Source organism: Xenopus laevis, chromosome 4L (assembly GCF_017654675.1).
Source record: "Xenopus laevis strain J_2021 chromosome 4L, Xenopus_laevis_v10.1, whole genome shotgun sequence".
Lineage (NCBI taxonomy): Eukaryota > Metazoa > Chordata > Amphibia > Anura > Pipidae > Xenopus > Xenopus laevis.
The window spans coordinates 140997791-141021102 of record NC_054377.1 but is presented as its reverse complement, the minus strand read 5'-3'; the positions used below and the strand labels follow the sequence as shown (position 1 = coordinate 141021102).

Genomic DNA, 23312 nt, shown 5'->3' with positions numbered 1-23312 from the left:
TTTGGATAAAATGGAGTCTATTGGAGACGGCCTTTCTGTAATTTGGAGCTTTCTGGATAATGGGTTTCCGGATGATGTACCATACCTGTACTTATTAGGGATGCACCGAATCCAGGATTCGGCCGAATTCTTCTGCCAGGCCGAACTGAATCCAAACCCTAATTTGCATATGCAAATATCCCACCCCTAATTTGCATATGCAAATTAGGGGCGGGGGAATAACATGACTTTGTCAGAAAACAAGGAAGTAAAACATTTTTCCCCTTCCCATCCCTAATTTGCATATGCAAATTAGGGGTTGGATTCGGTTCGGTATTCGGCCGAATCTTTCACGAAGGATTCGGGGGTCCGGCTGAATCCAAAATAGTGGATTCGGTGCATCCCTAGTACTTTTATTAAAAAAATCAATGTACCAATAAAGGCATTTTAAATTGATTGGTGCTGTACGAAAATTTCTTCTTTGAAGGCAATGGGACTGGACTGCCAGGAGAAGAACTGCCTGCGAGTCCACCAGCGCATCCGACGTTCCAAGGACCACGGCTCCTTCACATGCTGAAGAATATCTGAGATAGCCAGGGAGGAGAAATCCAGCGCCGCACGATGGATCGTTGCCCTTTCGCCTTTTCTGAAGAGGAGCGGAAGTGGAGTTTCTGTAAGTTATTTTTTAATAAAGACTTTGCAATTTTAAAGTTTCATTTGGCTTGGTGTTTTTTTTTCGATTTATACTAACGAATTTTTTGTAAAAAAAAAATTGATGTTACTGTTCCTTTAAGATTCATTAAACTTTCCTGCTTTTTAGTGTATTTTTATTAAAGCAGTGTTAAATGTTTGGATAACGCCATCTGTACTACTACAATGTGAATTCTGTACCAGTGGCTCCTTTATACTGTATATACTGAAGAATATAAATCATTAAGCACACACACCGCCTGCAACCTGCACACACTCAAGGGACATCACTGACTAATTAAAACACATTTTAGAATTGGTGTTTGCAAGCCAAGCACTCTGTTCTTCATTTTCTATTTTCTGACTTCTCGACTGTTGCAGCACATGTTGCAATATTTGTAGGTCCTACGTGATATGCCTTTCCCCTCTGACTTGTAGACTTAAAGTGGTGGATCACCAATGTTTATTATGTTACAGAATGGCTAATTTTTAGCAACTTTGCGATTTACCTTTTTTTTTTTTAAAGCTTTTGAATTATTTGCCTTCTTCTTCTGGCTCTTTCCAGCTTTCAAATGGGGGTCACCGACCCCATCTAAAATGCAAATTCTCTGTAAGGCTACAGATGTATTGTTATTGTTACATTTTATTACTCATCTTTCTATGCAGGCCTCTCCTGTTCATATTCCTGCTTCTTATTCAAATCAATGCATGGTTGCTAGGGGAATTACAAACTGGAGAGCTGCTGAATAAAAGGCTAAATAAGTCAAAAACCACAAATAAAATAAAAACCAATTGCAAATGGTCTCAGAATATCACTCTCTACATCATACTAAACGTTAACTCAGAGGTGAACAATCCCTTTAAAATGTTTTGTTCTTGTGTCTAAGTTAAGCAGCACAGGTTGGTCCTTCGTCATTTCTAAACAAAAAAAAGAAATAACTATTTACCGTTAAAAGTGCCTTTTGTGTTTTCAACAGGAGCTCAGTCTCAGCTTTCATGTGAGGACCCCCCTACCCTTTCTATTAACCCTTTCTATAGCTTTTACTATTTAATCCCTAGTCACGTGACTCATTCAACCATGTTTCAGCAATACTAAAGTCATCACATTGCACACCGTATGCCAATAACTCAATCTAACATATTTCGTCTTGCATCGGAGAACATACATCTAAATTGGCTATAACCTCCCCTCCCCCAATTTTTAATGATAGAAAATATAATTCTAAGCAACTTTCCACTTACAACTTTTCAATGGCTTTTGCAAATGTAATTTACTACGGAAAATAGTGCCCGTCTCTTGCTATTTTCTGCACTGCTGGTTCTGATTACTGAAACAATGGAAGCAGCTGATTAATGGACCTGGGAAGAAGCAACAAAGGCATTGTGGGAATTGGGACCTGACCGCTGCGGATTGTTTCAACAGTCAGAAACAGCAGTGAAGAAAGGGACAAATTGCAAAATTATTATCTAATCACCCTAAGGTCCCACTAATGTAGAAGCTCCAGATATAATTGCCTGTAGTGTGTGTGAATGTGATCTATAGCATGTTATCTCCACTGGGGCAGGGACTGATGGGAATGATGCATTAATGCTGAATCTGTTTATGTATATTGTGAGTGGGTCCCTAAGCTCAGTAAGTGACAGCAGCACAGAGCATGTGCAGTGAATCAGCAGAAAAGAAGATGGGGAGCTACTGGGGCATCTTTGGAGACACAGATCTTTACTGCTAAAGGACTGTGGTTGCCTTGGGCTGCTACAGAATATTCAGAATTTCTAGCCTATTTCTTTGTTAAGCTTTTGTCCTCCTTTAAATCAGAGGGTGGAAAATCATTTTTTACCATGAACCCTTTGCACCTATGAATACATACAGTTCGGATCAGCGTGTTCCTCCAATTCATGCAGTTACAGTACATCCAGCAACACAAAAGGGAAAAAATATGCACAGATTCCAGGAAAAAAATAGCACACGTTACCAAGTGAAGGAACTTTAGAAACAACAAATAAAAAAAAACAACAATACATTATACAGTCGCCCATAGCAACCAAAAAAAAAAAAAAGCAGTTTTGTTTTGATTAGTCTGGTGCAGACAGAAGAAACACATTTGTCCAAACAAAGACAGAAACGGTGTCGGTACCATTTGAAAAAATGCCAGGCTGTTTTTCTTTCGTTTATATGATAATTTGCTCACCATCCACCCCACTCACAAACAACGTATAGATCCGACTCTTGGCATTCATAAAGGTTTTGGCACACAGGGAAAATGATAGTATTTTGCCACTCACACAACTTCCAGTTTAGTAGCTGATGGCCAACCTCTCAAATTTTCCTCTTCAGAGACTTTTATGGTAATTGGTCTGACCCATCTGCACCCGGGGATCAGGAGGTCACTGCTCAGAAACGTTTACGGTCCAATTTCTTTGGGTGCACCAACAGGCTCAGAATGTTTTGAATATTTTGCCTCCAATCAGCCGTTTGGGCAGCAAAATGCTCAAAACTGCCCCATGTGCCATAGCCCTTAAAATGGTGCAGTTTTAATGTTTAGCCCATAGTGTTTCATATGTGTGAAGAACACGGTAGGGGCCATTTACATTACCCTGGGATACAAAGTCTAGAGTGATATGGGGAGCAAGCGTGTACCCCTTAGCGCTCACTTACCTGCACCCCAGGGTAAGCTGCCCTCAGCTGAACCCTGTGTCTCCGCTCTGAGTGCAGAGACCTGCAGACGTTTGAACAGAGCTTACCGATTTTTTGGTCTTTTTTGCACTCTGCTTTAATTTTTGCAAATGGTGTCAAATTCTCCCATGCTGGAGTTGCAATTCCCATAGGAATCAATGCTGGGTGAATTCAGGTATTTTGGCCCTGTGTTTATCACATAGAAACATGTGGTGGGAAAAACACATGAGAAATCCCACCATGTATTATTGCCCTTAGTGCCCTGTTGCTGGACCAGCACACCCACCCTTGAGAGGAGCTGTAATACCCTGATAGGCTGGAATACTTCTGCCAGCCTATCAGCCCCACTGCCCCCATTCCAGTTCCAACGCACAGTCCCTATTAATTGTCTCCAAGCAACGTCTGTCAGAGAGGATCCTAAAGCAGACTGGGCAGAGAAGAGATGGGGAGAGGAAGCCCATCAGTGTTCCGCTAACTCATCATCCTCATCCGAGAGAGGAACAATGAGCAGTGGATTCAGCCGCGGTGTCACCTCTAGAAATTCCCTGGCTGTTGGTGTCCCTGATGTGCTTTGTGCCGGCTGCATTGTGTATTCTTCTGCTTTCTTGTCTAGGGACTTGTCTGTAACGCCGGGTGGTCCCATGAGGGGTTCTGAGAGAATGACTGCACTATTCATCTTCTCGGTTAGACGTTTCATCTCTTCCGTAACTGCCGTCTCTGCTTTTTCAGCTGCGGGCAGTTTATATTTCTCAGCGCCTGCCTTCTCTAGAGAACTCTCAGCCTTGCTATCCTGACCAGCCACAAAAATCTTCTCTGACTCTGCGTGGTCTGTAGGCTCTTCTTCTGATGTAGATTCTTCATCTGATGTAGAGTCTTCAGTGTCTGTCGAGGAGTCGTCTGTGTCAGACGTAGAGCTGTCGGTGTCTGATGATTCAGATACAACAGTCGCCAGTGGCTGGGCAAGACAGGTGCTTGGTGCCAACTGTTCCTGCTTCTCTTCCTCTTGCACAAGACGTGCGGCATCTTCAAGCTCCTCCAGCTCCAACCCCAGATCAGATTTGGAAATGCTCAGAGCTTGCACGCAGTCTGACAGAGCCGCAACTTTTTTAGATCTGAAAGACAAGACATTTGCATTACAGAAACAATAAGGAAATTTAAAGAAAGATATCCATAGGGCAAGAGATGGAAAAGTGGGGTTAAAGGCCTGGGCCAAAGATTAAGGGGAGTGTTTAGATAAACCAGCAATATTTGCAACTACAAGTTGCAGCTGCAGGTTGATTTCAGAGCATCTTCCTGAGACACACAAATTCATTAATGAACATATATTGGAAAGTTGCCTGGAAGTACATTTTCTTTGGGTGGAGTTCCTCCTTAAATTCTTCTCGCTCTCTCTCTTTACCAACACTGCATATTAAATGAGCAGGGTCCAAGCATCTGAGTCTTTTCATGATCCTATGAGCTAATCAGGGCTTCAGGGCTTTAAGAGTGGAGCTGTGGGATTGAACTGCGGCTGGGTCCCCGATGTTATTGCCAAGGCACACCTTGGATTGTTGGCTACACACTAACTTGTATCTCGGCTCTCACCCTAATCTGTGCTCAAGGGGAAAACACTTTGTTCTGTGCAGAGTGCAAGCTAACCGCAGAATGCGAGAGTGGGAGAAACCTTCTCCTGTTTTCAGCTAATGAAATCAGTTCCCAGATATGAAAAGATGATAAATAAAAACAGAAACCCTGGCAGCCTGGCATCCGACTCTGCACTGTACTCAGGCTGCCAAGCCATTTCCAAAAGAGTTCCTAGAAACCCTCATTGACCTGAAGTGGCTCCTGTGTTTTTGCTGGTTTTAGGCAATCGGGTCCCTTGCGGATGTTACATGTGAGCCAAGTCTGACCGCACAGTGACGGCAGTATTGGGCAGGGGTAGAGGGTCCATGTACAGCAGTTCCTCAAGCAAAAAACATCAATGCTCTAAGAGCCATAGCCCATAGGCTGGCCCCACAGCAAGTTGTAGACCCACACACGTAACTGATGGGCAGTGTCCCTATTTTTGCAAAACAGACCCCAAACATGGCACATTTTTGAATGGACTGGAGTACACCTTGATATAATTAAGCATGGCCCCAGAGTGGAAGTTGGCAGGGCCCACCACACAGGGAGAGCAGGCAGATGGTGGACTAACTGGGGCTCTATGGCTGTGGTGAGGAACCTGCTAACCAAGTAGTATGGGGTTCCAGGATTCCTGGTGTTGGCTCTGCCTTTGTTATTTAAGTGTGGGAGGAAATGGGAGTACAAAATAAATAGGTACTCAATGCGATTCAAGCCCCTTGTGTGTTTATTACGTCACTCAAAAAACACAATGTTTCGGGCCGTTGCTCCTTTGTCAGGTGAACAGTAAACGGGAGCACCCAGAGGAAATCCACAGAGAGAACATATAAACCAACCCTGGCTTGAATAGAACCTAGGACCCCCTCAGCACTGCATGACAGCCAGGAATGATAATGGCCGAGCCACCATGCCATCCATCTACACTTCCATTATTAACTCGATGAAATAAGAGGATTTAGGTTTACACAAGTGATACACATTTATATACTGCGGTTTAAATTCCCAATGCAGTTAGTTCTTCAGTTCCACAGATCTCAAACTTGTAGTTACAAAAAGCAGCATCCCCCTCATCCAGCCACATCCACAAATACAAATAACTAAGTTTTTCTTTCTAAGAAGAAGAATCAGGTATTGGCAAATGACGGAGGTGATGGCATGTTGTAGGATACAGATAGGTACAGTATAAGCATGTCAGGAAAGGAATACTGAGCTATATTCAGCCTCTTCAATAGAGCCACTATAAATACTGTTACTTTCTCTAATACCAGTTCAATGGTTTTTTCTTTTCCTTCAATTGCCGAAGCTTCTGTGAAAGTACGGACACGGCTGCTACCGGCTTCCTCTCCCATCCCCACTGTCTCCCTGTGTCGCTGCTTCATTTAGTAGCAATGTTTATTTTCCCACCCACCTCCCTTTGAACCTCAGGACTGTGGCACAATCTCCTCCATCAGGGTTTAGTGAGTCTCTAGGGGCCCCTGTGCTGCCTCTGTTCCTTACCCCGGCCAGGAAGTAATTAGGGAGTCTTTAGGCAAATGATGTAATAAGAGAACAGAGGGGTTTCCTCATTGCTCCTGCCCTCGAATACCTGAAGCCTATGTAGCAAGGGAATAGTTCAGCCGGCACTTAGAGCATTGGCACACTGATCTGATTTATGGTTCATGCATGGAGCAGTGACACGGGTCAGGTTGGGTTTGAAACTAAAGTCCGTATAAGCATTCACTCGACTTGGCTTATAGTATCTGCTATTTGTATACTATGTCTGGGCCACCAATGTTAGTGGGATGGTTCTTTGTCAACCTTGGGCTGGACCCGGATTGAGAAAAGGTAGGTTACGGTCTTAAATTAACAATAATATCACTAACAACGGGACATCCATGAAAAAAAAAAACACTCAGGCAAACATTTGGCACAGAGTTGTCTCAGCCAGGGCTCCTTATCATTAAATACGAGGAGCAGTAATGGTGTCACTACCAGCCTACAGTTGGTTTGTGGATGGGCCATTGGATCCAGCCCGCTCCCCTCACAGACGTGCTAGCGACAAATTGAGGAGGTAAGTGGTGCGTGGATGGAGCGGCTTGGATTGGACGCCGGGTTTTTAAGTACTAGTGTCCCCCAGACGGCCACTGCCCTCATAAGGAACCATGATTTTTTTATAAGGGCAGAATGAACAAACAATTACCTAAGGTTAATAGCACAAGGGGCAATTTCAAGTCTTTTTGTAACACCACCAGGCTTTTTCATTCAAGTCTGTGGGGGGCTGTGTTTTCTGCCCTTAAAAGAAACCCCATGTGCCTTATCCTAAAGGTGTTTCAATTCAAAATCGAGAGTCCATATAGTTATTCAGCCAGGCCCAAGGGACTCGCCCCAGTTCAAAAAGGCAATCAACTGTAGAAAAGTTTATATCAAAAACGATATAAGTCCCAAGGCCTCTTCAAGTAAAAAATATTAATTTATTGTTATTCACATTAAACAGTAACTAGTACATACTACCCACCTTACGCGTTTCGCACCCTCCGGCGCTTAGTCATAGGTGTACACCTATGACTAAGCGGAGGGTGCGAACGCGTAAGGTGGGGTATGTGGGGTAGTATGTATTATCCTAAAGGTGGCCATACAATATAAGATCCGCTAGTTTGGCAAGGCTAGTTTGGGAGCGGTTCTTTCCCCGATATGCCCACCAAAGGCAGGGCGATATTGGGCTAATCTCTAGGTCCGAACGATCGGATTACAATGATGAGAATAGGTGCTACCTGGACGAGGACCACATCAACTAGCCCATGCGGTCCTCGATCGCAGGGAAAATCAAACCTGCCCGATACTTTTGGCCAGATATCGATCAGGGAGGCCTGCCGGAATGCCCCATACACGGCAGATAAGCTTACAAATCGGTCTAAAGGACCCAAATTGGCAGTTTAAATGTGCCCGTGTAAGGCCACCTTAAGGCAGTGGTCCCCAACCAGTAACATGTTACTCACCAATCCCTTGGATGTTGCTCCCAGTGGCCTCAAAGCAGATGCTTATTTTTCAATTCCTGGCTTGAGATGTACTGACAAAAAACATTGTCTCCTGTAGGCTGCCAGTATAGAAGCTACCACTTAGCCCTTATTTGGAACCCCCCAGGAATATTCATGTTCATACTTGCGTTGCTCCCCCAACTCTTTTTACATCTGAATATTGCTCACGGGTAAAAAAGGTTGGAGACCTCTCCCTAAGGGGTACTCATATCCCCTAACCATATTGCTGCTCTCAGGCCAGCTTATAGATAAGAAAGAGATAATACAGTATAATAGAGATTGTAACAACCAGTTGTATATTGTCCTTAAATACACCGTTTATCTTTTGAACATGGATCTACTATAAACACTGTGAGCAGCAGCACCCCCTTCTGGTTGTGGACAGAGGGTGCTTCTCGCTTAATCGTGTTTTCCATTTCAAAGGCAATCGGAATCAGAATACTCCTCACTAAAAGTTCTGCCTCTGTAAAGGCATACAATCCCTGCATAGCAATAGGATATATTCTGAAACATTGCTGTACTCCCGGCTTCATATGATTTGTTTTGCTGCTCCTGCCTCAGGGAAGATGAAATAACACTTCTCTCACCATCTCCGACAAATACAGATGAGCTTGTAATCAGTTTTTAATTAGGCGTTTTACAATTCCGAAAAATGTCTTCAAAACCCTGTGTCGCTCATATTAAAGATTCCAGATCTCTTTAATTAGCTGGGAGGCAGCGATAAGGAAATTACCCAACCATAAACGTTTATGGCAGTTATGACAATCTAAGCAGCGCTAAGTGGGACTCGGGGTGGGTGATCAGAAGTTGAAGGCGGCTGAGAGTTTTAGTTCAGCAGCTGGAGGGCTGCAACACTAATAATGTATGTGCTGAGACTATCTAACAACTGTAGCATGCGATCATTTGCCCTGGACTGTCCTATACCTATAAAGAGCTAAATGTGGTAGATAAGTTAAAATAATTAAAAATAAAAAGTCCAAATTGACTTACTGTTTAGGTAACCAACCATGGGAACCGTCCAAGATGGCCACACAGGAGCGAGTCTATAAAAAGTGCTCACTGGTAGAGGAAGCTGGCACAGTAAGGTTGCGGGTGGGGAGAGCGGGATGAAAAGCTCAACTTGAACCCACCAGCAACCCAGTAATTATTTGGGAAGTTGGCCAAAACCTGCCTGGCCCACGTGTCCTGTGGGTTGTGGTCCGGCCTGCACATCACTATCGACAAGCCAAACACTACTGCCCTGCCCTTCTGATGACATCAGATATGGATAGGGCAATGTAATAAAAGTTTAAAAAAAGAACTAAACCATAAAAATTAATATGGCTAAAACTGCCATATTTTATATACTGAACTTATTGCACGAAGCTAAAGTTTCAGCTTGTCAGTAGCAGCAATGATCCAGGACTTCAAACTTGTCACAGGGGGTCACCATCTTGGAAAGTGTCTGTGACACTCACATGCTCAGTGGGCTCTGATTGGCTGTTGAGAAGCTAAGCTTAGGGCTCGTTACTAATTATCCAGCAGAAAATTAGGTTGGTCTGTAATATAAGCTGATGCTACAGGGCTGATTATTAAATTCTGAAGCTAATTGCACTGGTTTCTGTGCTGCCATGTAGTAATTATGTGTATTAAAGGAGAAGGAAAGCTCCAAGACCGTTTATTGCCAACATATTAGCCACAATAGTGCAAGCTAGAATGCTATATTTATTCTGCAGAATGCTTTACCATACCCGAGTAAACAGCTCTAGACACTGTCTCTGTTTGTTTAGGATAGAAGCTGCCATATAACCTTGGTATGACATCACTTCCTGCCTGAGTCTCTCCTTGCTCACTTACAGCTCTGAGCTTAGATTACCGCAGGGATGGGAGGAGCAAACTGAGCATGCTCAAGCCCTGCCCTGGAGGTTTCAGCTGAAAATAGGAAGTCTGATGCAGAAGCCCATGTGTACACAATAGAAGGAAAGAAATGTGGTGTTTCTTTTGACAGAGGATTCAAAGCAGCATTAATCTGAGGATTTACTGGTGTATTTATATAGACCTTTCTGATAAAGCTTATTTATTTGTAGCCTTTCCTTCTCCTTTAATTACTAATCAGCCTTATATTGTGACATTTCTATTCTATGTGTACTGTATATTGTGAGTGGGTCCCTAAGCTCAGTAAGTGACAGCAGCACAGAGCATGTGCAGTCAATCAGCAGAAAAGAAGATGGGGAGCTATTGGGGCATCTTTGGAGACACAGATCTTTACTGTTAAAGGGCTGTGGTTGCCTTGGGCTGGTACAGAAGCCCAAAACATAATGTACAACATTATATAGCTACTTCTTTAGTTAGGCTTCAGTTCTCCTTTAAAGGAGAACCCCGCCCCAAAATAATTTTTTTGGCCAAATGAAAATATTTCATTCCAAGCAACTGTCCAAAAAGACATTCCTTATGATTTTAAAGTTATGTGTTAATATCACTTCTATTGAAAGGACGGTCATTCTGTTTTTTTCTATTCTGTGCCGCCAATTGATGGACAGACTACTTTGTTTCAAGAGTCAGAACTAGAGAACAGAAAGGGATAAACAAATCCGTTTGAGTCGGAGGAACGGGAGTTCTTGCATGGCAGGGAGCTGCTGAGGGGGTTCCAGATGTGAAGAATCAGTGGAACAGAACGACGAGTAAAGCAGGAAAAATAAGAAAACAAAGTGGATATTTTTAACGCCCTTTGGGAAAAGCCAGTTGTGGTTTTGCTGTCACAACCAGCTGGGTCTAAGTGCAAACAGACGCCATTTCTTTTTTCTGTGAGAAAAGCACAAATCAAAGGGCAAGTGTAATTAATATGTTTGTGCCAGAACGGAGCTGGGAGGAAGCAAAAGAAAAAAAAAAAGGGTTCTGTGCACTTGAGCTACCAGAAGGAATTTAGCCCTTCAGAGGGCAAGTGGTTAATTGCGTCGTTCCCATGAAACGGCTCCAAAACAGAAATCCTTATAAGTGATCTTATATCAGATAACTAGGTTTCCTATCAACAACTGAAGTTGTATAGGACTAGGTGCATAAACAATGATCCTGGGTGGTGTGAGAGAAGCTTACTTAAAGGGTATCTAGTAGAATTAAGTCATAGGCAACTGTAAAAGTCCAGCTGCTTTTGACTTTATTCTACCGGATACTGTATATCATGACCTGGATGAATGAGAATCTTCATAGACTTACTTAAAGGGTATCTAGTTGAATAAAGTCATAGGCAACTGGACGTTTTCTTGATGAGCGGTGAAACATTTTTAAGAAAAACTGTTATAGACCAGTTACCTAAGACTTTATTCTACTAGATACCCTTTAAGTAAAGGTGGCCATACACTGAGAGATCCGCTTGTTTGGCGATGTTGCCAAACGAGCTGATCTCTCCCCGATATGCCCACCTTGAGGTGGGCAATATCGGGCTGATCCGATCGTTGGGCCTCCTAACAAATGGTAACGGGCGGTTGGATCGCGGGACCGCAACAATGAACAGATGCGGCCATGATCCGACGGGATTTTTAGTCCCATCCGATCGAGATCTGGCCGACTTTCGGGAAAGCCCGTCGGGGGGCCCCATACACGGGCCAATAAGCTGCCGACTCGGTCTGTCGGCAGCTTTTATCGGCCCGTGTATGGCCACCTTAAGTCTATGAAGATTCTCATTCATCCAGGTCATGATATACAGTATCTAGTAGAATAAAGACTTTTACTGGATGAATGAGAATCTTCATAGACTCACTTAAAGGCTATCTAGTAGAATAAAGTCTTAGGCAACTGGACTTTTAGAGTTTTCTTTAAGACATTTCGCTACTCTGATGAGTGGTGAAATGTTTTCAAGAAAAACTGTAAAAGTCCAGTTGCCTATGATCAGGAATCCACAACCAGTAGCTTTTGAGCAACATGTTGTTCACCAACCCCTTGGATGTTGCTCCCAGTGGCCTTAAAGCAGGAGCTTATTTTTGATTCCAGGCATGGAGGCATGATTTAGTTGCATGAAAACTAGCTGTAATGTCAAACGGAGACTCCTGTAGGCTGCCAGTCCACATATGGCCAATAACAGCCTTTATTTGCCCCCAGGAATTTTTTCATGCTTGTGCTGCTCCCCAACTCTTTACAGTTGAATGTGGCTTACGGGTAAAAAAAGGTTGGGGACCCCTGTACTAGATACTGTATATCATGACCTGGATGAATGAGAATCTTCATAGACTTACTTAAAGGGCATTGCAAAGTATAAAGAGATTGTGTTATGCCATCTGGGTGATTTCCAGCTTGACACACGGGCACAAAACACTCCTGGTTGCCCCTCCATTGTGCTGAATGGTAATCACACAGAGCCGGTGCACTCATGGGTCAGATGGAGTGTTTCTAAACAAAAATGGCCTGATGGGGCCCCTGACTTCTGTGCAAAGGAATAAGCAAATATTTGGCTGTGATCCCCCAAAGGCCCATGTTGCCAGCTGTCAGGCTCAGGTGGCACTTGCTGGGAGAGACAGCCGTGAGACACTGTGCCATTCGTGTTGCAGTGAGTAACAGTCAGCCGAGCACATGGAACGAGGCAGCAGCAGTGTCCCAGTGGGCACAGAGCCATCCAGCCCTACATCAATTAGTCACTGTGACAGGGCCGCGCCACTATCAGCGCTTGTCTCTGCAGCAGCAATTTGTAGCCGGCAAATTATTCCGTGAGTCACGCGCAGCAAGCCACCCTCCCGCCTCAGGTCTGTTCACAGGGACACAGCTTCCCACGGAAGCACCCAGCACTGATTCCTTAAAGAGGTTGTTCACCTTCAAACACTTTTTTCAGTTCCGTTGTTTTCCGATATTTCCCCAGCAATAAAGACTTTTTGTAATTACTTTTTGTAATTACTCTGTTTGTGACCGTTCTTCTAATACTGAAGCTTCATTTTTCTCCTTCTTATGTCTTTCAAAAGCAGTTTGGGGGGGGGGGTCACCGACTCTGTGAATGATCTAAATTGGTACATTTAGGGCAGAGACAGACGAGAAGATTCGGGGAGAGTTAGTCGCCCGGCAACAAATCACCTCTTCTTCGGGCAAATAATCTCCCCAAACTGCCTCCCTGCCGGCTAGAAACCAAATCGCTGCCGGGATGACAGTCTGAGCGCTTCGATTTCCTAAAGTCCTCCGAAATAGCCTCAAAAGGAAACTTCGGACGACTTCGGAAAACTAAGCACTCTGAGTGCCATCCCTATTAGATTCTAGCCAGCGGGGAGGCAGTTTGGGGTGATTAGTCACCTGAAGAAGAGGCGATGATATGAAAACAACTAAACTGAAAAAGTGTTTGGAAGGTAAACAACCCCTTTAACACCATGTTTATCAGTGTCGGTGTTTAACCGTTTCAGTCCTGACAATGTACCATTTAATCAACAATGTGAAAAACCAGGACTCAGGGGTCCTAGTGGTTCTTGAATAATTGTTAATATCAGTATATTTTTGATAAAGGGAGTGTTCACCTTTAAATTAACTTTGAGTATGATGTAGAGAGTGATATTCTGAGACAATTTGCAACTGGTTTTCATTTTTTATTATTTGTGGTTTTTGAGTTATTTAGCTTTTTATGCAGCAACTCTCCAGTTTTCTAGGGTCTAGTCTGGTTGCTAGGGTCCAACTTACTATAGCAACCATGTATTGATTTGAATAAGAGACTGTGATATGAATAGGAGAGGCCTGAATAGAAAGAGGAGCAATAACAATACTTTTGTAGCCTTACAGAGTGTTTTTTAGATGGGTAGGTGTGCACCCACAACCCTTCTTTTTTGTAGAAAGCTGGAAAGAGTCAGAAAAAGAAAAAAAAGCAAATAATTCAAAAACTATAAAAAAGAAATATAAAAAAGAAATAATGAAGGCCAACTGAAAAGTTGCTTAGAATTAGCCATTCTATAATATACTAAAAGTAAAATCAAAGATGAACCATCCCTTTTTTGACCCGAACAGCTCGTTTTTCGGGAGTGGAGATCGGCCACATCATAGCTCCACCCACGGACCCACCCGCTTGAAATAACCACCCGCCCACAATGTCACCGCCCCACGACGTCATTGGTCCACTCCCAGCCCAGGGTTCCCAGCGGGGAAAGGTGGCAACCCTAGGCTATTATGTTACACATCCAGTTACTCCAGCCTTTATACATTACATTTTTTGGCCAACTAACTATATTAGAAACATTTTTTATTTTGCACAGCCTATTTATTTACCCAGTTTTTATTTTTACACTGAACTGTTCCTTTAAGACATTATCAGTGCAATGGATATCTAGTTCCCATGGCCCATACCATACCTCTTTGTAGAAGAGACTGGAGTCGCACGCTCGTGTGTATACACAGACCCTTGGCGCGTGTTAGTGTTTAAGTGTGCCAGTGTTTGTTTTCACAGTCGTGGATCGTGATCCATCGCAGGCTGGTGTGAGCAGAGAGGAAACTCACGAGATAAATGGCAAATACACTGGATCAAAAGGAATCATAACAATGGCACAGGATCAAATAAGGCCGTATGTCTTCAATTAAAGCAGAAATAAAAACATGTTGGGTGGCCAAGTGTTGTTTCCCATCAAACGCTGCCATCTGTTTATTCTCAATAGGCTTGGCTGCATGGATTTGTTTCTGGGCTTCCATACACAATGGTCAGACCAAGGAAATAAACAGGAGCCCGGGTCTTGTAACCCATAGCAACCAATCATATATGTCAGCAGGTGGCATTTATTAATCTGCTGTTTGACAGTAGCCCAATTGCCAACAAGTTATAAGAACGTTGTACTGTAATTATCTCACCACTCTAATATTTGGAAAATTTTGGTGCCCATCCCATGTACTATCCTACAATCAGGTGCCCATCCCATGTACTATCCTACAATCAGGTGCCCATCCCATGTACTATCCTACAATCAGGTGCGAATGGGTCGATAAAAACGGTCGATTCAGCGCCTCAAGAAGGAGTTGGCAGCTTATTGGCCCATGTATGAGGCTGTTCCAATGGCATGCTTGGCTGATATTCAGACAAGACACAGTTAGATATGTATTGGGCAGGTTAGAAAACATTAAAAAATTAGAAATAGGCTCACTTTTAAGCTGGTGAGACTCACATGGACTCCTTGCCTGTTGTAAGTGCCAAAATATTACTTTTCAATTATTCTGGCTGCTTCTTTTGGAGACATGAAACAAGCAATTGTCATTTCAAGGACTATTTTTCATGTACGTCAGGGATATACGAGGCAGGTCAACCTAAAGTGAGCAGACTCTGAGCTCAGACAATAAGGACTGGCCATGAAATCCATTGTTTCTGGGTTTGTTTCATCCAGCAGATCACTTTCCAGCACATGTTTGCATTGCCGTCTAGCAGAGAGCGTAGCAAATACCATAAATAATGATGTTTAATATCTTGCTCTGAACAATACACCCCTTCCGCTACCCTACCACTTGATGGATGTCAAAACTTTGAACAGGACTTTTTTTTTTAACATGCGGGGAGTTTTTTATTTTGGGGGACATCCCTTTTGGATTAAAGAAGAGAAAGTAGCAAAATGCAAAACTCTTTGGGCTTCTGGATTATAAGTACTGGCAAATTTGAAGGTGAAATAAACCTTTCTATAAATAACGTACCATTTATTGTAAATTAAAGGATATTGTAAGTCACAGAGTAGTTTCATGACTATAAAAAAGACAACGCCAAAGGACCTGCTTTTACACAGCTCATGGAACTCCAAGGTGACTTCAAATATCCTCATATTTTACAACAGGAGGTACTTTATTATAATACACAAGTTTCAGTGAGTCATGTGACAAATTACATCACTGAGCACCGATTATAACTGATGACATCACAAAGCACCATCTACTGTACATATAGTGAATAAAGTACCCCCTCTTGTAAAATATAAGGATATTATTATTATTATTTCATGACCATCATGGAACTCCGAGGTAACTTCTAATATTTAATTTTGCAACTGGGGGTACTTTATTTATTATAATGCACAAGTTTTAGGGAGTCGTGTGACAGAAATGACATCAGAACTCACTGTTTATAACTGATGACATCAGAACTCACCATTTATAAGGATATAATTTACAGGATATTCATGGCTTGTATGTATTGTATGTATTATAAGGATATCATTTACTATTTTGTATTATATAGTGAATAAAGTACCCTCTCTTGTAAAATATAAGGATATTATTATTATTATTTCATGACCATCATGGAACTCCGAGGTAACTTCTAATATTTAATTTTGCAACTGGGGGTACTTTATTTATTATAATGCACAAGTTTTAGGGAGTCGTGTGACAGAAATGACATCAGAACTCACTGTTTATAACTGATGACATCAGAACTCACCATTTATAAGGATATAATTTACAGGATATTCATGGCTTGTATGTATTGTATGTATTATAAGGATATCATTTACTATATTATAAGTTACCGAGGAGTTCCATGACCAAATAAAAACACGAGGCCAAAGGCCTTTTGCAATAGGGATACTTGATTATAATACACAAGTTTCAGAGAGTCATGTGACAGAAATTACATCACTAAGCTCTGATTATAACAAATGACATCACTAAGCACCATTTATAAGGATATCATTTACAGAATATTCATGGCTCTTGCGTATTATATCCTCTTATACGGTGCTCGGTAATGTCCTTTCTGTCATGTGACAGAATCAATAATGTACCTCTGTTGTAAAATATTGTAAAATATAAGGATATTAAAAGTCAGGCTTTTATACGGTCGTAGTGCTCCTCAGTGACTTATAAAATCCCTATATTTTACAACAGAGGATACATTATTGACTATATAATTAACAGGATATCAATGGCCCTTATGTATTCAAATATACAAAATGCACTCTAATCCCATGCTGTTCTGTCAGAGAAATAATAAACACAATATAAACAGTATTTACATTTATAGAAATCCCCCACCGCATAGTGAATATAACAGGTGTGAATAAATGGGAAGCAATAAAGCAGCCCCCACTATAGTACAACTAATGATTCTTGTTGTAACAATTTACTTCTCCACTGAGCTTTTCCAGCCTTGCCCTATAACGATGCATCTCAGCCTCAGATCAGTGAGGATTCAGGATTCCTCTTTAGGGGGTGATACAATGGCTTTATTGTTCCTTTGGCACCTTGCGTTATTGATATGTTGTTATTGATGATTCCCAAGTGCTAGTCATAGAGGTGCCTCGCATAACAGTAACTCCAGGGGCCTGGGCTACTGCACAAAAATACAAACACACAACTCTCTCCCTACTATACCTGCTATCCCACAGTCACACTCCCTTCCCAGAGACTATTATCCCACTGTTACTATAGGCACCATCTCTCCCTACTATACCTGCTATCCCACAGTCACACTCCCTTCCCAGAGACTATTATCCCACTGTTACTATAGGCACCATCTCTCCCTACTATACCTGCTATCCCACAGTCACACTCCCTTCCCAGAGACTATTATCCACTGTTACTATAGGCACCATCTCTCCCTACTATACCTGCTATCCCACAGTCACACTCCCTTCCCAGAGACTATTATCCCACTGTTACTATAGGCACCATCTCTCCCTACTATACCTGCTATCCCACAGTCACACTCCCTTCCCAGAGACTATTATCCCACTGTTACTATAGACACCATCTCTCCCTACTATACCTGCTATCCCACAGTCACACTCCCTTCCCAGAGACTATTATCCACTGTTACTATACATAGTAAGTAAGGTTGAAAAAAGACACATGTCCATCGAGTTCAACCTTTTTTTTTTTTTTATTAACTACCTATCTGCCAGTTGATCCAGAGGAAGGCAAAAAAACCCATCTGAAGCCTCTCCAATTTGCCTTAGAGGGGGAAAAATTCCTTCCTGACTCCAAAATGGCAATCGGACTAGTCCCTGGATCAACTTGGACTATGAGCTCTTTCCCATAACCCTGTATTCCCTCACTTGCTAAAAAGCCATCCAACCCCTTCTTAAATCTATCTAATGTATCAGCCTGTACAACTGATTCAGGGAGAGAATTCCACATCTTCACAGCTCTCACTGTAAAAAACCCCTTCCGAATATTTAGGCGGAACCTCTTTTCTTCTAATCGGAATGGGTGACCTTGTGTCAGCTGGAAAGACCTACTGGTAAATAAAGCATTAGAGAGATTGTTATATGATCCCCTTATATATTTATACATAGTCATCATATCACCCCTTAAGCGCCTCTTCTCCAGCGTGAACATCCCCAATTTGGCCAGTCTTTCCTCATAGCTAAGATTTTCAATACCTTTTACCAGCTTAGTTGCCCTTCTCTGTACCCTCTCTAATACAATAATGTCCTGTTTGAGTGATGGAGACCAAAACTGTACGGCATACTCTACATGGGGCCTTACAAGTGCTCTATACAGTGGAAGAATGACCCCCTCCTCCCGTGACTCTATGCCCCTTTTAATACAGTTTAAGACCTTATTTGCCCTTGATGCTGCTGACTGGCATTGCTTGCTACAGCCAAGTTTATCATCTACAAGGACTCCAAGGTCCTTTTCCATAATGGATTTGCCTAGTGCAGTCCCATTAAGGGTATAAGTGGCTTGGATATTTTTACATCCCAGGTGCATGACTTTACATTTATCAACATTGATATCATTTGCCACTTAGCTGCCCAGATTGCCAGTTTGTCAAGATCCTGTTGCAAGGATGCCACATCCTGGATGGAATTAATTGGGCTGGATAATTTTGTGTCATCTGCAAACACTGATACATTACTTACAACACCCTCCCCTAAGTCATTAATGAACAAGTTAAATAAAAGTGGACCCAATACTGAGCCCTGGGGGACCCCACTAAGAACCTTACTCCAAGTAGAGAATGTCCCATTAACAACCACCCTCTGTACCCGATCCTGTAGCCAGTTTCCTATCCACTTGCAAACGACTTCATTAAGCCCAACAGACCTTAGTTTAGAAAGCAGTCGTTTGTGGGGCACAGTATCAAACGCTTTGGCAAAATCCAAATAGATCACATCTACTGCCCCCCCACTATCCCAGAATCTTACTTACCACATCATAAAATGCAATCAAATTCGTCTGACATGACCTATCCTTCATAAAGCCATGCTGATTGTTGCTCATAATGCCATTCATTAGGACAAAATTTTGAATGTGATCCCTTAACAAGCCTTCAAATAATTTGCCCACCACAGATGTCAAGCTTACTGGCCTATAATTGCCAGGCTGAGATCGTAATCCCTTTTTAAATATTGGAATAACATCAGCTTTTCTCCAATCCATAGGCACCATACCAGATGACAGTGAATCTGAGAAAATCAGAAATAAGGGCTGGTCTAAAACTGAACTAAGCTCTCTTAGAACCCGGGGGTGTATGCCATCAGGCCCTGGAGCCTTGTTTACATTAATTTGTATTAAAGCTTTTTGAATCATATCCTGAGTCAGCCACTGACTAGATTGAGCTGAACCATTCGTGCAGTTATTAAGTGAGCCTGTGAACCCAGACTCCTCTATTGTATACACTGAAGAAAAGAACTGATTTAACACATTTGCCTTATCTGTGTATCTGTTACAACCATACTGGTACCATTATTTAATGGAGCAACACTCTCAACCTGCATCTTTTTACTATTAATATATTTAAAAAACTTTTTAGGGTTAGTTTTCACCTCCACCGCAATTAACTCTTCATTTCTTTTCTTAGCCTTCCGGATTGCTGATTTACAACATTTATTACAGTGTTTATATTCATTAAATGCAGCTTCTGTCCCTACAGATTTGTAGTTTTTAAATGCCTTTCTCTTCTTTCCCATTAACATCTTTACCTCTGTATTAAGCCACACAGGATGATTCTTAGAGCTTCTACGTTTAGTCCTTAAGGGAATAAATTGAGAACAGTAATGATTTAATATCATTTTAAAGGACAACCATTTCTGTTCTGTGTTTTTAGCTGAAAACCTAATGCCCCAATCAATGCTCTGTAGGGCAGCCCTCAAGGCACTAAAATTAGCTTTGGCAAAATTCATGGTTTTTGTTGCCCCAGTATATTTTTGTTTTTTGCACCAGACATTAAAAGATATAACATTATGGTCACTATTACCCAGGGGTTCAATGACTTGCACATTTGCTATAAGTTATGGGTCATTTGAGATCACTAAATCAAGAATAGCATTTTTTCTGGTAGGCTCCTCAACAACCTGTGCTAAAAAATTGTCGTGCAATAAGTTTATAAACTTGTTCCCATTAACTGATCTAGCAGTACCGTTGCTCCAGTCAATATCTGGGTAATTAAAATCCCCCATTATCATTACTTTACCTAAACTAGCAGCCTTTTCTATTTGCATTAGGAGCTTTGTCTCTTCCTCCTCACTTACATTAGGGGGTCTATAGCATACTCCTACAATTAATTTGCTGGATTCTTTACAATTGGTGAAGAACTCCACCCATACGACTTCTGGCCCCTCATTTTCTAAAACAACCTCCTCCTTTATATGAGCTTTTAAATCCTGCCTAACATACAGACATACCCCTCCTCCCTTTCTATTGCCTCTGTCCCTCCGAAACAAAGTATAGCCACTGATATTTACTGCCCAGTCATGCGACTCATTCAGCCATGTTTCGGCCACACCAATCACATCATATTTTCTTTCCATCACCAGCTCTCCCATTTTACCAGTCAGACTTCTTGCATTTGTAAACATACATTTAATACTGGCACCATATTGAACATATGACATGTGGTCCTCCCTATCCTTAACAGTATCCCTAGCCAAATCTCCTCCCCCATTTTCCCTTTCTTTGCTCACTATCTCATCTAACCTGTCTACCACTGAATCTTTTACTGAACCCTCCCCCCCCACACCTAGTTTAAAATCTCCTCCAACCCTCTAGCCATCTTCTCTCCCAAAACAGCTGCCCCATCATCATTGAGGTGCAGCCCATCCCTAGCAAAGAGCCTGTAGCCGACTGAAAAATCAGCCCAGTTCTCCAAAAACCCAAAACCCTCCTCCCTACACCAATCTTTTAGCCACGCATTAATCTCCCTACGCTCCCGCTGTCTCCTTAGCGTTGCTCGTGGCTCAGGTAATATCTCTGAGAAAATTACCTTGGAAGTCCTCGCCCTCAGCTTTGAACCTAGTTTTTTAAAATCATTTTTGAGGACTTCACCACCTCCTCTAACTTTGTCATTGGTACCTATGTGTACCAAGACTGCTGGGTCTTCCCCAGCCCCTCCCAATAATCTGTCAACTCGTTCCACCACATGCCGAACCCTAGCACCAGGCAAGCAGCAGACTGTTCGGCATGTAGGGGCCTTGCGACAGATTACCCTATCCACCTTTCTAATAATTGAATCCCCTATAACTAGAACCTGCCTTTCCTTCCTTGCACTCCCCCCACCACCCGTATTAGAGCCACTGCCTCCCGGGGTGCTCCGAGAGTCAGCCTGCTCCATACACGCCAGTTCGGAGTTTTCCTCCCCAGCATCTTCAGCCAAAACGGCGAATTTGCTGTTTTGGACAAACTGTGGACCAGCCCCCCTACTCTTCTGTCCCCTACTTCCCCTCTTGACTGTCACAAACCTTCCTCCCTCATTAGCCTCCACTGCCCCTTCTCCTCCCCCCACTCCACTAGCCCCTGCCAGTGGTTGCTCTGCGAGCCTCCTTTCCTCCCCCTCGTTTGCCGATGCTCTCAGTGCTGCAAGTTCACCCCTTAGAGTCTGCAGCTCAGATTCCAAGATGAAAACCCACCGACATCTCTCACATGTAAATACTGCATGGAACTGCTGCTCCAACACCACATACATGTGACAAGACACACACTGAGTAATACCAGCAAACCCACTCATATTTACACTGGGTACTTACAGTCTCCCAAATGTAATTCCTCACCAACACCTTTTCAGTTTTAAACGCCTTAAGGTTTTTAACGCTGCTTAACACTTAATTCACATGCAACACTTCGATCACATGCAACACTCGCTAAGCAGCTCCCACACTCGCTTTGCCTTCACAAGTGTAAGGTTACTATAGGCACCATCTCTCCCTACTATACCTGCTATCCCACAGTCACACTCCCTTCCCAGAGACTATTATCCCACTGTTACTATAGGCACCATCTCTCCCTACTATACCTGCTATCCCACAGTCACACTCCCTTCCCAGAGACTATTTTCCACTGTTACTATAGGCACCATCTCTCCCTACTATACCTGCTATCCCACAGTCACACTCCCTTCCCAGAGACTATTATCCACTGTTACTATAGACACCATCTCTCCCTACTATACCTGCTATCCCACAGTCACACTCCCTTCCCAGAGACTATTATCCACTGTTACTATAGGCACCATCTCTCCCTACTATACCTGCTATCCCACAGTCACACTCCCTTCCCAGAGACTATTATCCACTGTTACTATAGGCACCATCTCTCCCTACTATACCTGCTAACACAGTCACACTCCCTTCCCTGTCTATTTACACGGCTACTCACAGCTTGCAATATAGTTGCTTCTGTAAAGCACATTAAGGTGCAATTAAATCCTTAACAATTAAGTTTGAATCAATATGCTCAGTCAGCAGTCCCCTCACAATGAAGATCTCAACTGCCCTCTGCTGGTTGCTTCACAGGTCATATACAGATCCAGTTGACCAAAACCATGGAGACTGGCTCGAAGAAGGAACCAAGATTAAAGGAGTAGTTTACCTACAGAAAATGTTTTCCAATACAAATTTCAAATTAATATTATTTATTTTTCACTGAGAGATAGCAACTAAAGCATCAGTTGGTACCATGTGTTCTGTAATAGACTATAACAAATGGTGCATGGACAGTAGGGGCTGATGCTGCAACAATGGTGATAATTTTAACAGGTTAGAATGCTGGCAACCTGATTTACGGAAATGTTCCTGGGAAACACAAGGGTAGGGGTAATAAAACAAAATTTACATAAAAAATATTTTTTACATTTTGTGCAAGTAAACTGAACCTGTAAGTCAACCATACAGTGAACTACAGAGGGGAATCAGTGGTGACTGAGATTATCCATGTCTAGGCCCTAAATATTGTCGAGACTTTTAACTGACTTTCCATGTACTTTGATATAAATCCTATTAACATCTGTTGGCTCTTACCAGTACTTTCAACGTGCCCCCTACTTCCGATTTCAGTGAGCTCCAGATACGCTAGACAGTCTCTAGTCATAGGAAATCACTGCATTTTGGGTGATATATTTTACATTCCCTTTATAAAGGGATACCATCATGATTTTTATGATGTTTTTATTTCTAAATTACACTGTTTACACTGCAAATACATTATACTTTAGGATGGAACTGCTTTCTGGC

The 23312-nt window shown here is 42.5% G+C and overlaps 1 protein-coding gene across 1 annotated transcript in view; it reads right to left on the bottom strand.

Moving 5' to 3' along the window:
* Positions 1-3424: 3424 nt before the first annotated feature.
* shq1.L (SHQ1, H/ACA ribonucleoprotein assembly factor L homeolog) overlaps positions 3425-23312 on the bottom strand; it is a gene marked incomplete at its 5' end in the record, with an annotated part of 81806 nt that continues 61918 nt past the window's right edge. The window contains 1 exon segment of the mRNA NM_001130947.1: positions 3425-4455. Coding sequence (NP_001124419.1) covers positions 3804-4455 — 652 coding nt within the window. The 3' untranslated portion in view covers positions 3425-3803.